Source organism: Augochlora pura, chromosome 7 (genome assembly GCF_028453695.1).
Source record: "Augochlora pura isolate Apur16 chromosome 7, APUR_v2.2.1, whole genome shotgun sequence".
In the NCBI taxonomy this organism is placed as follows: Eukaryota; Metazoa; Arthropoda; class Insecta; order Hymenoptera; family Halictidae; genus Augochlora; species Augochlora pura.
Genome location: NC_135778.1, coordinates 595840 through 610109, shown reverse-complemented (window position 1 = coordinate 610109; position 14270 = coordinate 595840). Strand labels below are relative to the sequence as shown.

Here is a 14270-nt window from a genome sequence, read left to right as displayed (position 1 = left end):
GCTTTCGACGAAGACCTACTACCCGATCAATTTTTGCGTTGACAAAGCACGATTAAATTTCACAAAAGATGGACGAATTTTTTTGTTAACGTAATAATTAACGCGCGAATCGTACAACGCGAAATACGATAATATCTTTCAGAAACACGAATCCCGCGAAACAGAATTCCAAATCATTCGCAGAGTGTAATGTGTTAAGAAAAAATTGTATTTAAAATATTAAAATTTAAACAGTTACGTTATCATGTTACGAGCTGTCTTTTGGGCATCCGAGTCAACGGAGCCACTGACTCTGTCAAACGTTAGCATCGGCGTAGCAGAAAAATTGATAAAATACAACGCGACATTCACGGTAGAAGAAAATTGCGACAATCAGGGAGACATTGCTGTATCTATTTCTGCGAGGGTTGAATAAATCTCGAAATATTATTTCACGCGGACGAGAGTATTATATCGTTAACTATTTCCAATAGTTTCTGAAATATTTTTACCCAGAAGACCGGGTAGTATTATAATAACTGGATCGATTTAACGGGTCATCCTCTATATCGAAGTAATAAATAGAATCCGAGTGGATTCGATAGCCCCGATTCGAAAGGCAGTTCGCAAGGCGGTCCTAACGCCGAATTATTCTACCCAACGAACGATTAATTTTCGCGTACCTGGTTTTTCTATCGTCACCGAGTTTGTTATCCGTCCCAGTCGCGATAAACCGGCTCTCAGCTTTTTGTTCCTGCCGGCGTCGTCGCCGCCCATTATCCGTCGTTCGGGAAGGGTTCGATCTGGCCGCGCGAACACAACGGAGCGGAGGCCTTTTCACGATAAGTCACTATATCTGTTCCACGAAGTATTCGTGGACGAACGTTTATCTTGTCCACCCGGCCAATTCGCCTTGACGTGCAGACAGACTAGACAAGAATCCACGAACAGTTCATTGCGAATTAATCAGAACGATTCTCGTGTCAATTCGCTGATGGTCTGCCAGCAGCCGGAACCGAGGATGAACGGTGCTTTGATTAATTCACGCGAACTTCCCCCCAGCGCGCCTGACGCGCCCTCGGACACACCGCGATGCACCCTGATGCACCGCGACGCGCCTTATACTACCCGGTTGCGAGCAACTTTCACGCTGACAGCTGCCCTTATACCCCGAGGATAGCGGTTCGAACGGGCAGCCTGAACGACGAGGCTCGTCGCATCGTTTCGACAATGGCCAACAGAATGATTTCGTTCATGGCAACGGACGCGTATCGTAAACTCTTCGGAACTATGGCCGCGTTAGACTCGAACCACGCTTACCGCGACTTCCACTAACATTCGAACGCTTTTCAAGAAGTTGTAACCTTTTTTTTAAATATAAACGATTTGAATTTTCTCTTTTAGTTATATATTGTTATTATATATTTAGTTATATCAAGTTATACATTGCGTTATCTATGTTTGGTCCAAGACACTTGCCTTTCGTAAATTTTGCTCTAGGACGACTATAGAGTCGTAAGCGTGTTCTGAGCCTAAAATCCTATTTCTTTAAAAAAACGATAATTTATAAATTCAAAATGCGAATAAATTCTATAAATCGTCCCAAACGCTGCTAAATAAAAATGGAGAAAAATTGGTAACCGGCTGTCCGGATTATTCAATTGCCGAGAGATTGCTGTAGCTTCGTCCCCGCGAGTTTCAATAATATTCTAAACGTACAGATTTCCATCGACCCGCGGTGCCGGAAATAAAATCGCGGCGTATTACATTTCCGACTAATGTCCCGGCTAGTAACGAATTTAAAAGGATCCGCGGTCTAAGTATAAATATCTGTCAGCTACGACGTCTTCATCCAATGACATTTATTTTATGGAACGCTCGTCCTTGCTAACGGAATTATCGGTGCTCATCTAATAATAAAACTTCGCGCGCAACTTTCGATAAAACGTAACGACAAATTAATATTGAAACAGCTGTTTTATCAAACACCGATCTAATGTAAAAGGTGTGGATCGCAGTCGACATAACCTGACATAACCTGACATTGGCGGTAAATTGTCCGATGTTTCACGGCGTTGGTTTCGATTTTCCCGATAATTCGACGTCGAGTTAGCACGCCGCGCAGTGGTCCGGTTTCATGAAATCGGTGACATTTGGCGAGAGAGACAACTTTTAAGATTAATGGAATCCAATGAATGTATTAATTACGACGAATATTTAAAGTCGAGCGTTTTTAGAGTAGAATATTCATCACCTCACGGAATTGCTCATCCTCTTCGAGATGTCCTGGTCAGATTGTTATATATTTTCGATTAGTCTCTTTATAGTATAAAGATCATACTTCCCTAATATGAAATTATATATTTTTTACTCATTTCTAATAATAGTATATTAAAAAGGTAACATCGATCGATATGTGACAAGTGTAAAAAGTTCCTTATATTTTTGAAAAAGGATAACTTTTGAACTGTGATAGTCACCGTGCTCCAGCAATGAAGAATATTTTCAACAGAGCTTGCTTGAAATAACTGAAAAGATCGGGTACCTATAGGAACCAATTTGGAAGTTATAATTGTTTAAAAACGACCGCGTCACGCGTCGTTGACGGCTGCCCATTTCCATAAAACGTGTCCCATAAAACGTTACGCGTACGAAATATAAATATGGAATACGTATTTAGAAAGTAAAAAAATCGTTCGTATAATTACATTTAAACGATTTCTTTTTCAAGTCGAAAATGACAAAGGAGCTTTGTTAAAATTTGTTGTTTAACGATTGCAAATGTATTTAATCGTCGCTAGCTAAGAATTACTATTTTCTAATTATTTTAAAAATATTTAATGGAATAATTTTAAATTTTATTGGAATAACTGTGGCAGTGGTTGAAAAGTTGCAACAACCAGTCACCGAATTCTCTGGAACGCGGATCACCGCGCGCCGGATTTGGAAACGAGCAGGTCGGTTGCTGCATGATCGTGCTGCAGTAATTAAGCCGGATGCCTGTGTGCGCCGACTCGCCATACCGATGCCGATTAAACTGCCACGGTAACGAGCATTATTAATACCGTTCTCTGTCGTTAATCCAAAGCGAAATCGAGTTCGAGTTTGAGTTCGAGTTCGCTTCAGCCGCGCAGCAGTTCGCGCTGAATGCCGGCCGGCTGGCTCCCCTATCTCGATAGTTCTTCGCGCGGTTCGCCTCGGTCTCGGTTCTCGATCGATGCTCGCAACCTGGCAACTTGTTTCGAGGCATTATCATTCTTTCTACCAAGTTTCGCGCGTTCCTTCCCGACACCACTTTCCTCCGTCGTCACCTTCTCATCACCGCGCGACGAACGGTTCTCAATTCGGTTCCTCGCGGACGTTTGCTTAACGCCGAAATACTCCCACGTGCTATCCCTCGAGCCACAAAAATGTTGCTGCACCGATTTCAACCAGAGTCGGACGTTGCTCGAATTGTTTATACTAATCGAAAGGAAATTATTCGCATACGTTCCCTTTTCTTTTCGAGCGTCTTGCTCTTACGAAAATTGCTCATTGTTCGTAACAAATTATTCTAGCTATTTATTCGAATCATTTTTCACCTCGAGAAACACTACACTCTATAAGATTTACTTAAATTAATTATTTTCCGAGCAAACAACTTCTTATTCGACCGAGTCTTTGTTCGAGTAAAATCTTATTCGGACCGATCTAGACAGATCTATCGTCTAGATTTTTATTCTATTCTAGATTTGTATGCCAGTTTCGATTTTCAATCCATTTTTTACTCCACAATGTCGAATAAAGTTTTGCTCGGTAATCCTTATCTTTTATCCTTCGTCGAAATTCTATTCTCCCCGACTCTGCGTCGAGCAGACTCGTCGCCCTTTCCTTCGCGACCGATTTAAATACCGATTCACGGGGGTCAGAATTCTGTTGACAGTTTGGTGGGCATCGTGCAGCAAGTCTACGTCTATCGCGTAAAAGTCAATATTTTATTCGGTAATTTCTTTCGCTTTGCTGGATCGTTGAGAATTCATTGGTCTCTGTCGAATGGCTCGCGTTAATTTGTAATCGATCGTCGAGTGTGCCGATCGGCACACGTTCGCCGCAGACCGCGACGAACATAACAATTGAATCAATTTCTGATCGACCGACGCATATCGAAGACCGAGAATCATTCTGCATAATTCTTCTACCTTCGTGAAGCGCATGATTGACGAAAGTGAATCAATAGCAAGAAGCAATTATCGTTGGTATTTCCGAGCTGGACAATCTCCTATTTTCCATCGTTCATTACACTATTTCTAATATTCCCGTTATACTATTTCTAATATTCCTGTTATACTATTTCTAATATCCCTATTATACTATTCTTAATATCCCTATTATACTATCCCTAATTAATAAATCTTATTAATTTACAACAAACTGGTACCGCGTTCGTCGTTCTCGCGCGGGACCCGCCGATCGCGATAGAAAAAATATTTTCGTTCCGATAAAATGGATATAATAACAATGTTACTTTCCAGCCGCGTACGCGATGCTCTATTGTTGGTTTAATTAAACCGCGGCAATAAACGCGTCACGCGTCGGCTGGTTTAATAAAATCCAACAAGTGGACATCTCGCGCGACATTGTCCGCGTTGAAGACAATAGGCTAACGGATTACACGGGGAATTCCGTGTGAAAGATCGACGGGAGAATTAAAACGAAACGGTTGGATTCCAAGCATTTTGTGCGGGACTTCCTCTTCTCGGAGATTCTCATATTACGGGGAAATCGTGGTACAGTAAATTCTCTCTAATCGTCGTGTCAGTATGTAAAAAGAAATGGACATTTAGGGAAGAGGAGATACGATTTTTAGAGTCGCCGATTGTCTACGATTACGAAGACGATCTGCGAAGCTTGAATAAACGTATCATCCTCTTCTGAGATTGTCCGTTCTTGTTTTCAAGCTCGGGGACAATTATAGAGAATATATTCTCCTTTGCTGGGAAGATGGCAGAATTTCTGTCGAGAGTCGAGAATTAGTTCTGCTACGATGCGTCAAAAAAGGTATTTTATTCTCTTATTTTTCCAACGTGATCGAGAATGTCGCGCATCGCGCGATGACCAATTCCCGGCTCAAAGTAAATCTGACTAAATTTTCATCGTCAAATTTTTGAATCTTTGAAAAATTGCAAAGTTATCTTTTGGATTCGATGGAGACATCGATAAGTGAAAGACTCTCGAAGATCTCGAGATGGAAATCGAGCCTGTCAAGCTTGGTAAACGCGGAGCTTAATTGCTTCTTGCCGCGTGTGTTAACGAGAGATTCAAAGCATGAAATGTATTGTACGAATTGCGATTGTTTATTATCATTATCGTTCCGGCACTCGTCGCGAGACGGTTCCCGCGACCTTCCGCGCTCGCGGCAATTACCGGATTGTTAAGCGGACGCATTAACAATCGCGCGTGCGCACGCGCGTGTACACGTGACTCTCGCGCGCACGCGACACTTAAATCTCGCGAGCTCAGTGTATGTACATCATGTGTACAGGGTGTTCGTTTGGAAACTTCCGATCCGAATGTCTTTGAACAATACCTTTTTGGGGGAGAAACGTTGTTCGTTGTTATTTAGAAAGAAATTAATTAACTGAGATTAATCGGAAGCCTATTAATAGTGAAATATGGCTGCCGGAAAGAAGTCGTGCGAGATGCAAAAATACGAGGATATTTAGTATTACAAGAATGTATAATATTAAATATATTTTATATAATATATAATACTAAATACATTTTATATAATATATAATACTAAATTATATATATATTATTAGGATATATAAAATATTTACTGTTTCATGACCGAGTGCTGATAATTCAATATCAATTGTTTCAAAATAAAAATCTGTAAATAACAGGCAAATTTCGATCGGAATAATCTTAAAAAGGACCAACGACAAGGAAAGATAAATACGATGACCGTACTTTCCGTTCGAGATCGAGTTACCGTCGTATTTCGCATTTCCCCCGGAAATGCGTTGCTACCGAGACATTTAGCCTTCGAGATTTCAAACGAGAACCCCGCACGTATATGTCTATGTATAATGTTATGTATATGGACATGTATATGGATATATCCGGTGTGTAATTATGAGACGATTCGCAGGCCATCGAGTGAATCGCCGGCAAATTGGCGAGCAATTAATAGAATAGTCCGACTCACCTTAGAGAATTCGCAAGCCATCGTGCTCGACGATGATAGTTTATCACGACGTTTCTCGTGCCTCCGTCTCTTGGCTTCAGCAGCAGCAGCAACAGCAGCAGCAGCCGCGAGGAGATCGGCCACCAGCCAGGATCCCTATTAGAACGCGTCGAATAGAATCGTTCGTATTTTTCCTTTCCTCCCGGTCCCGCGAACCACTCTTCTCCGTGTCGGGCTTGTCCCACGTGACCACCAAAGCGTGTGCAGAGGAAAGACGATGACGACCAAGTCACGGAGCTAACCCATACGCGAACGTACGAGTAGGAATCAATCGGGATTTCCAGCCTCTCTCCGTGTGTCTCTGATCGACGCGATATACCGATCGGTCACGTGGCTCACCCAGGAACCACTAGAAGATTCCTCCGGCGCACCTTTCGCTTCCGGCTCGACCAGGGACCGTCGTTATTCTACGAACCTGCAATGCAAACCAAGTTTCGCGCATCAATTATATTAGAGAGCAATCGGACCGATATCGTACAGTTCATCGTAAATATGGTAGAGACATCCCATAACTGATATCCCATATCCGAAGATTTAATTTTTTTTAATATCCTGATACCAAGACATTTTATTATTTAAACACTTTATTCGAGTTCCCTTCTAGGCGATAATGCGTCTAAATAATGCGATGGTAATGGAACGTTCGGTAACTAGAATATTCTAATAATAATGGTTTTTTAAACGTTACGTCGAACAGAGTTAGCAGTGTTTGTTTAAAATTAATTTATTTCCATTAAATCGTGAAGAAGTGGAATGGTGGTTCGGAGAATGCCTCGCGCGTTCCCAAGTACATGTGTCCGCCGCCGCATTGTTTCACACGTACGCGGAATGTAGGAAGAAACTGACGCGCTGCGAAAATTAAAAACGCCTCCGAAAAAACGCAAGAGCATGCATCAGCCAAAAGGAAACAAGAACAGATAGCGGCGCGCGCGCGCGCGCGTGTACATGATGAAACTTCCGCGTTTTCCTCGTAAGCACGGCACCACCGAGCATGGCCGTGATCATTTCATAGCATCTCGGGAGACTTCAAAGAAATAGTAATTGTAAGAACCCGCCGCATTCTAAGCATTTTTGGCTCGGGCTGCCGGCTTGAGAGAAATACTACAAAGTAACCTTCGGGGTCTTAAAGGGATAAGTCACTTTCTGTAACAAAACCGCTGCAGCAAACACACCAAAGCGAATATAAAATGGAAGATAATTACTAAAGGAACAAATGAGTTACTGTTATTCTTCATAAAGTCTCTGAAAAATTTACACGCACATATATATATATATATAAACTCTTTTGTTAAATTTTATGGAATATTTGCAACGCGAATTTCACGTTGCCCACGGTCGGAGGGTTAACCCTTTCGGTACTAGTGTCGGATATATCCGGCGCCCCTGCGACGAACGGGATAAATAACAGAATTTTATATAAATAAATCTTAATATTTTATATAAGTACCTCTGCATATCTCTTAAATTACAAGCAATACTTTTGTTAAAAAATGTAATTTTATAAAGCACAGTTTTTCTTGAACGCTTAGGAAATATTTTCTTATAAAGGAGGACTCGTCATGTGCGGCGGCAATTTTCGACGCGGAGCCTCGTACAGCGAGAGTGTCATGGCGGACAGAGTGCTTGTACCGAAAGGATTAATCACGAATTTCGATCGTCTAATTTTCGAGTACGTATTAAAAATTGCAGAAGAACGGATCCCCGTTATCTGGCTCGCTTGTGTCAACTGTGATCGATGGAGCGATATAAGCGCGTGTAGTACATCTTGTCGAGCACTCTTTGGTGCGCAATCGATGCCGAGATATTTGTAATTCGACGTGAAAACGAATACAGATGCGGTGCTCGATAAGCGAGCGAGATATTTCCAAAATGTCATTACGACACGATCCCGATAAGATTATCTAGCTTGTCAACGTTCCCGGCGTTATTTACTCGGCTCGATAATGCGTTCAGACGATCGTCTTCTTCCAATCGGGGACGGTCGGTGTGTGTGTAACGAGCAATTTCGCGGCTAACGACGGAAGCTGCTCCACGCGGAACATTGTGTCTCTAGAAATCGCGCCGACAACGGGAACCATCCGCGGCACGATCAAAGTCGCACTCGACTTCGAGCTGTGCGCGCCCCGGTATCCCACGTGATTCCCGCAACTCGATCGGATCACTGCCACCCGATACCATGAAATTTACACCCGAATCCCGGATTATTCGCTAAACGATCTTCCGATAGCGTTGCACAACGGTCTATAACGCAATCGCGGCGGAGCCTTGAGAGAGCCACTGGAACGTCTCGTTTACCGCGAGACGCGCGCGGATCGCTTTGAAAAAGGAAGCTGCATCGTTGCCGGAGCTGTCTATAGTACCCTTTCAATCAATAATCAATTTGAATCATTTTCTTCGAAATAAAAGTATCCCTTTAAAGTACTCCTTTCGGACGCGTTTTCTATTAACGTTATAGCAACACGTGTGAGCATTGAAACGAATGATTAGAAACTAGGTAGTCCGATGACGATATATTTAACTGTCTATCAAAGATATATTATATTTAAATAACTATATTACTTAGATAATATAACTATAATTAATTATAGTATTATTATTATATATATTACAATTGAAAATCTGATTATTTACTGCTGTGTAGCCATTCTCCGTGCAGTCTTTCCAAAGCGTCGATTTTCTGAAAAATCTGCTTTGGATCTGCTATAATTGCGACGAAGGAATCTCGACGCATGTAATTTAACGTAACCATCCGCCGCTATTAGCACGCATTAATCATGCGCATACGAGAACACGCGAAGTTCGATGATTACACGTTACGACGTCAAAATACAAGATCCTATTGAGGATTCGTCGTAGCCCGAGGATATTCGACAGAGAGCCTCGAGCAACTAGGAGAGAGCCTTGAAATACTCGCAGGTGCAGGTTGAAAACAGCCAAGTGTGTCGAACCGGGCTTATATCTTGATTAATACAAGAGCGGCGATTTAATATGTACGATCGCGCTTGGATCGCAGATCATTAGCCAACAATACGGTTGCAGAACAATTCGCTGTTCGTCGTGCGAACCGGTCTAATCGTGTCGAGTGTATTCTGTTTGTGTAGTGGTGGCGCGCACGCGAACGTCCTGATTCTCTTGAAACTGTGGCTTCGTTTCGCGGCATCATCTGACCAATGAGAAGCGAGAGCAGCTCGCTCTCTTCACGCCGTCCGACTGTTTTTCGTTAATAACTCGTCGACGATGCCTCGGAGAGAAATTTTTTCAAGGAAAACGTCGCCTCGAATGACCTTCAGGAACCCCTCGTTTCCCGATCGCCGACTGACTTTTTGAACAGCCGGTACATCGGAACAACGGCCGTGCTTCGTATCATTATTATTATCTCAGTATAGAAACGGTTAATTTCATTTGCGAAAAGTTTCGAGAGAATTTACGAAGGTACTCGACGAGCGCGAAGACGCGAATACGATCGACAAAGACACCGATTCCGAATGCGGAAGACAACGACGCATTCGAAGCGCAACAGCCTGGAGAACCGTGTCGCGGCCGAAGCGACCGCCGCATTTCTAAAGCAGCGCGACACGCGGGACGAAATCGTGGACGACGGGGACAACTTCGGAATCAATTGTGAAAGCGAAAGAACCTTGTTAGAAACGACGGGGAATAGATCGAAGAAAGGGGCTGCGAGAGAAAGAGAGGCGTTCGCGTTTTTTTTTGCGACGTCTTCCGCGGTAGCCGGCTGAAAAAGAATGCGAAAACGGTGGAAATCGGTCGCAGAGGCGCGCGAAAGAAAAGCACGCTCGCTGTTGAAACGTGAACGCGTGTTCGCGCAAAGATGCCCGCGGACACGGCCGGCTAACGAATAATTACGGAGCGCAGGCGTAATTTCCGATACGGCCTTGCTCGCGGGAATAGCGAATCGCGAGTCGAGGATCCTCGCGCATCGCGATCCTCTCCCTCCCTCCCTCCTATTATTATTGGTACAGGGTGTCGCGAAACTAACCGAGCGGCTCGCTACAATTAACCCTCTCCCGGAAACCTATTAATAGATTTTTCTGAATAAGCTCGGCCCCGATGAAAAGAGTCTTCCGATTCTGCTTTGAAAACGCTTCCAAAGAAAGCGGCGCGGGGCCTCGCTCGAAGAATCGGCTGAATCGCGAATATCAAGGGAACCCGCGAGACTTTTCTGCCAAACAATTGGCAATGCGGGACAATTTGCGGCTCTCGGCGAGCAACCAATGTGTCACAATTCCCAATTCAACCCTTTACGGACGAGGATTCTCCGACGTATAAATTAAGGCATTTTTGCTGATGCGCTGCAGTCTCATTTTGAACGATAGTTGCATTTTGACGATAATAATAATACTAACAACGATCATACTATAATAATAACTTTATTTATACGAGCTATGCTCCGTTTTATTGGACTAATAAAATAACTTACCTGTAATATCGTTTCGCAGATAAGGGAAAAATCGTTCGGATAAAATTGATAAGTAAACTGTATAGTAATTTTGGTTAATGATATTGCTCCTTCGAAATCAACGTGAAACCTTAAATGTTCTAATCTGAAACGGTTGATACGCTGTTATAGCGTTACCACAAAATCGGGATATCGTTTCAGAAAAATGAGAAAAACTGGAGGCAACGTGAAATGCGGGTATAAAAAGTAGTAATCGATATATTGATTAACAAGTATTAAAGCACTATAACGTGTTTTTTTTTTTTTTATTCTAGGCATTATTTATGGAATAATATGATAGCAGAGTCTCTACGCGGTCTAAAACAATGGAGTGCAAACAAAATCGACAGCAATCGATTGGAAGTACTCTTTGGGTTTTGCTGCGGACACGTTTTCATTAAATCTCTCTATAAATACAGGAATAATAATGTCGGACGAAAAGAGCGTAGCTTTTTTTATAGAAGTATATATATCTAATATTTTTTTCTAAATAATTCAATTTAATCTGAGAAAAAAGGAAATTTCATGGTGAAACAAGCTGTTCGCGAACAAACAATATTTCGGAATTTTGATCGAGTTTCGCACGTAGCCAGCGGCCGGCAAGTTTAGGATAAGGTTTTGTAATTTAGATTATGCATATTTCATGTAATTGCTACTTGCCCGTATCGCGTTCCCCATAAATATGTAAACGAACGATTCATCAGTTATTCCACTCGGTACGAGGGCCACTACGCATTACAACGATAATTATATTAATCGCGTTAACGATACCTCTCTATAAACTCTGTTATTACGAAATGAATATGTTCGTTTCACGACTAACCGATATAAATACAGGAACCGATGAGAACCGTGTAAATTTAAGAATATAATTCTGAATGTGTAACGGGCTAAAATATTATTTGAAACGGTTGCGCGAGACATGGTACCCGATGAAAAATGAAAATCGGTTTTCTTTCGAATAAAAGCAGCAATGTTTTTACAGTCGTATTTTCCACGCATCTCTCGGTATATAAAACTGCTAACGCACTTTTATCCTAAAATTTACGTCCCGGGAGAGAGAAAAAGAGAGAGAGAGAGGGGACCAGGAACTTTTGTTCATCTCCGAGCATAACTTCCACCATAACTTTTCCTACTTTCTCCATAAATAAGCAACCTACTTGCTTGTTCGTCGAATGAAAATTTCACACGCACAGCCACGGGTTCACCGAATGCAAAACTTATTAATACTGAAATACGTCGAAGTTCGAATCATTTTATTTCACCGCGTCCACTCCCAACTTACTGTCCACGAAATGTGTTTCCAACAATGATATTAACACTTGGACGACCGCGTCAAAAACCTAAAAGATTTCGTAAAATTCATTAAACATTTCGTAAACATTCGTACACCATGGAAGTCGCAATAAAATTGAGAAATTCTAACGTCGATTAGCGGAAAAATTTCTCCGATCTGTCATCAAAGGGCTTCATTTAAAACGAGAAGATCTGCCCATTCGGTTGATTAAATGTTAAATATCTACGCGGTGAAAAATATGGCGCTTCGCAACCAAACAAAAAGTACAATATCTCGTACGAATAAACGGAAAAATCATGAAACCTCGTACTCAGCAATGCTTCTCTCTAAATGACGATCATAATTCGGAGAACCTAATCAACCATGTATAAATACTTAGCAGACTACCTACGTAAACAAACCGCAAGTCGAACGAGCGCGATAAAGAAACGATTTCGCGCGTAGGGCGTCGGCTAAAAATCTCGCCGTAAACAAAAATTACGTCATTCAACCTAGTCACAAATTTCGGATCTGTAAAAAAAAAACAAAAGCGTTCTACAATCGCCTTGGAAGATTTTCAATCCGCGGTCTAGTTATGAATGTTTAAAAATCGATTGTCAAAGTTTCCGACGGCCGGCGTACACACGGTATTCGGTGAATTGTTCGAGCGAGTGAATGGTGGACGGGCGGTGAAACGAACGGTTTCCAACGAAAGGTCACTGGAATCTTTAACTTTCGCTTTCCGGGTTTGCCGTCGATAATTACCGAGTCGAAATCGATGGCCACTCGAGCGACAGCAAAGAGCTAGCCCCGATTATTAGTGCAGGGAGTTCTACCGAAATGTAGAACACCGGTGTCGTGACGATATTTCTTGCTCTTCGATAAGAAACAAAAAATCATCAAATATATAAGAATGAATAAAAATACATTCACGAGTATACTCGTCATGAAAAAATGTCAACAATTCGTGTAATCACAAGGATCGTCGACGAACAGAGCCGGTTGACAGTCTCGATGCGCAGAATTCCTTAAAATCCACAATCCTGACATAACCTTAAAGTCTATCGACTTAGTAATTTATTTTAGTTATAAACGTACCAAGGTGTTTAAAGTACATGAAATAGTACGCAAAAGGGGGAGAAAAATGAAAAGACTAAAAGTAGAATTGTAGACGATGGAGATTAGTCACGTGTCGGCAGAAAGAGAATCGAAAACACCGGTATGTATACAATAAGTTTCGTTGTTCGTGCATCTCGACAGCGCACAATTCCGATATCGCATCGATTTCGGTTGAATCTTCTAAACGAACACCGATATTAAAATCCTACCGGTTTCAAGTGGCTGGATTTAAAGTCGCCGGTGTGCTGCGACGTCGACGTACAACTCGCGGTCAGATGTTCGATGACATATGGACGCGTCGGAGTCACAAACGCACTGACAGAGTTACACTGGAACAGTTTTAGTCGACGATCGCGACGTCGCGACGATACGCGTTGTTTACTGGTGGAAGCGACGACGAGGAGCGATCACGTGTCGATTCCAGGGCACGGAACAAACGAAAACGTAAATCAAAACGAGAAAGAAAACGAGCGACGCGAACGACTCGGCGGAGCTCGCGCTACTAATGGTACTCGCATCGGCGGTGTATGTGGAACGCGCTACTAACGAGTCTGCTCCAGTGTTTCGCGTCGATGATTAAACGAAATCCGAAGACTTGTCCCCCTCTTTTCGCCGCCGCCGCCGACTCCGACTGATCTCTTTCACTCGCCGTCCTCGTTCCGAGCAGCTTTTCGCGCCTTGTCCTTCCTCGGCGAGCGCATTACGTGTCTGTCGGACTGTCGCCGTCGTCGCCGTCGTCGTGGTCGTCGTCCGGTTTGCCCGACGAGTCTCGCCTCGACTCGCCTCGTCTCGTCTCGTCTCGTCTCACGAGCTTCATTTTGCCCCGTCTTCTCTTGGAGCTCGGGGCTCGGCTCAGACCAGTCAAAGAACAAATCGACTCGTCAGAGCGCCCCCACCAAACGCCCGAAACCGTGCGAGTGGTGGAACGGTTCGCGCGACGCTACAGTTGGCTACATTTCAAACGGAATTCTAACAGCGAAATACCTTTTTAACCCTCTCGCTCGAGCGACGACTTCGACGCGCCACTAGAAATTGTTGCAACACGGTCCAAGGCGGATTCCAATCGTTATCAAATTTAAAACAAAGACTGTGAAATGTATAACTACATACTGCGCTTAAGAGAGCGACGGTATTGCATGAATTCAATTTTATTGCTATAAAATTTACTATAATTCCAATTTTCGAGCCAGCTGATCTCGCCCCTTCGTTCT

General features: G+C 42.8%; 2 protein-coding genes across 19 annotated transcripts in view; one reads left to right on the top strand and one right to left on the bottom strand.

The window, feature by feature from the left end:
* Window positions 1–14270, bottom strand: part of Glut1 (Glucose transporter 1) — a 66634-nt gene that overhangs the window by 40172 nt on the left and 12192 nt on the right. For 14 of the 16 annotated variants that reach the window (XR_013494382.1, XR_013494381.1, XR_013494383.1 and 11 more), the window contains exons 1-2: window positions 13269–13597; window positions 6170–6623 (exon numbers count right to left, since the gene is read on the bottom strand). Coding sequence is in view for 1 of the 16 variants with exons in the window: in XM_078184860.1 (XP_078040986.1) it covers window positions 6170–6190 (21 nt within the window). In the remaining 15 variants the exon portion in view is untranslated. The other 2 variants (XM_078184849.1, XM_078184846.1) reach the window with 2 other exon arrangements.
* LOC144472116 (uncharacterized) overlaps window positions 1–14270 on the top strand; it is a 62016-nt gene that overhangs the window by 40262 nt on the left and 7484 nt on the right. The window lies entirely within an intron of this gene.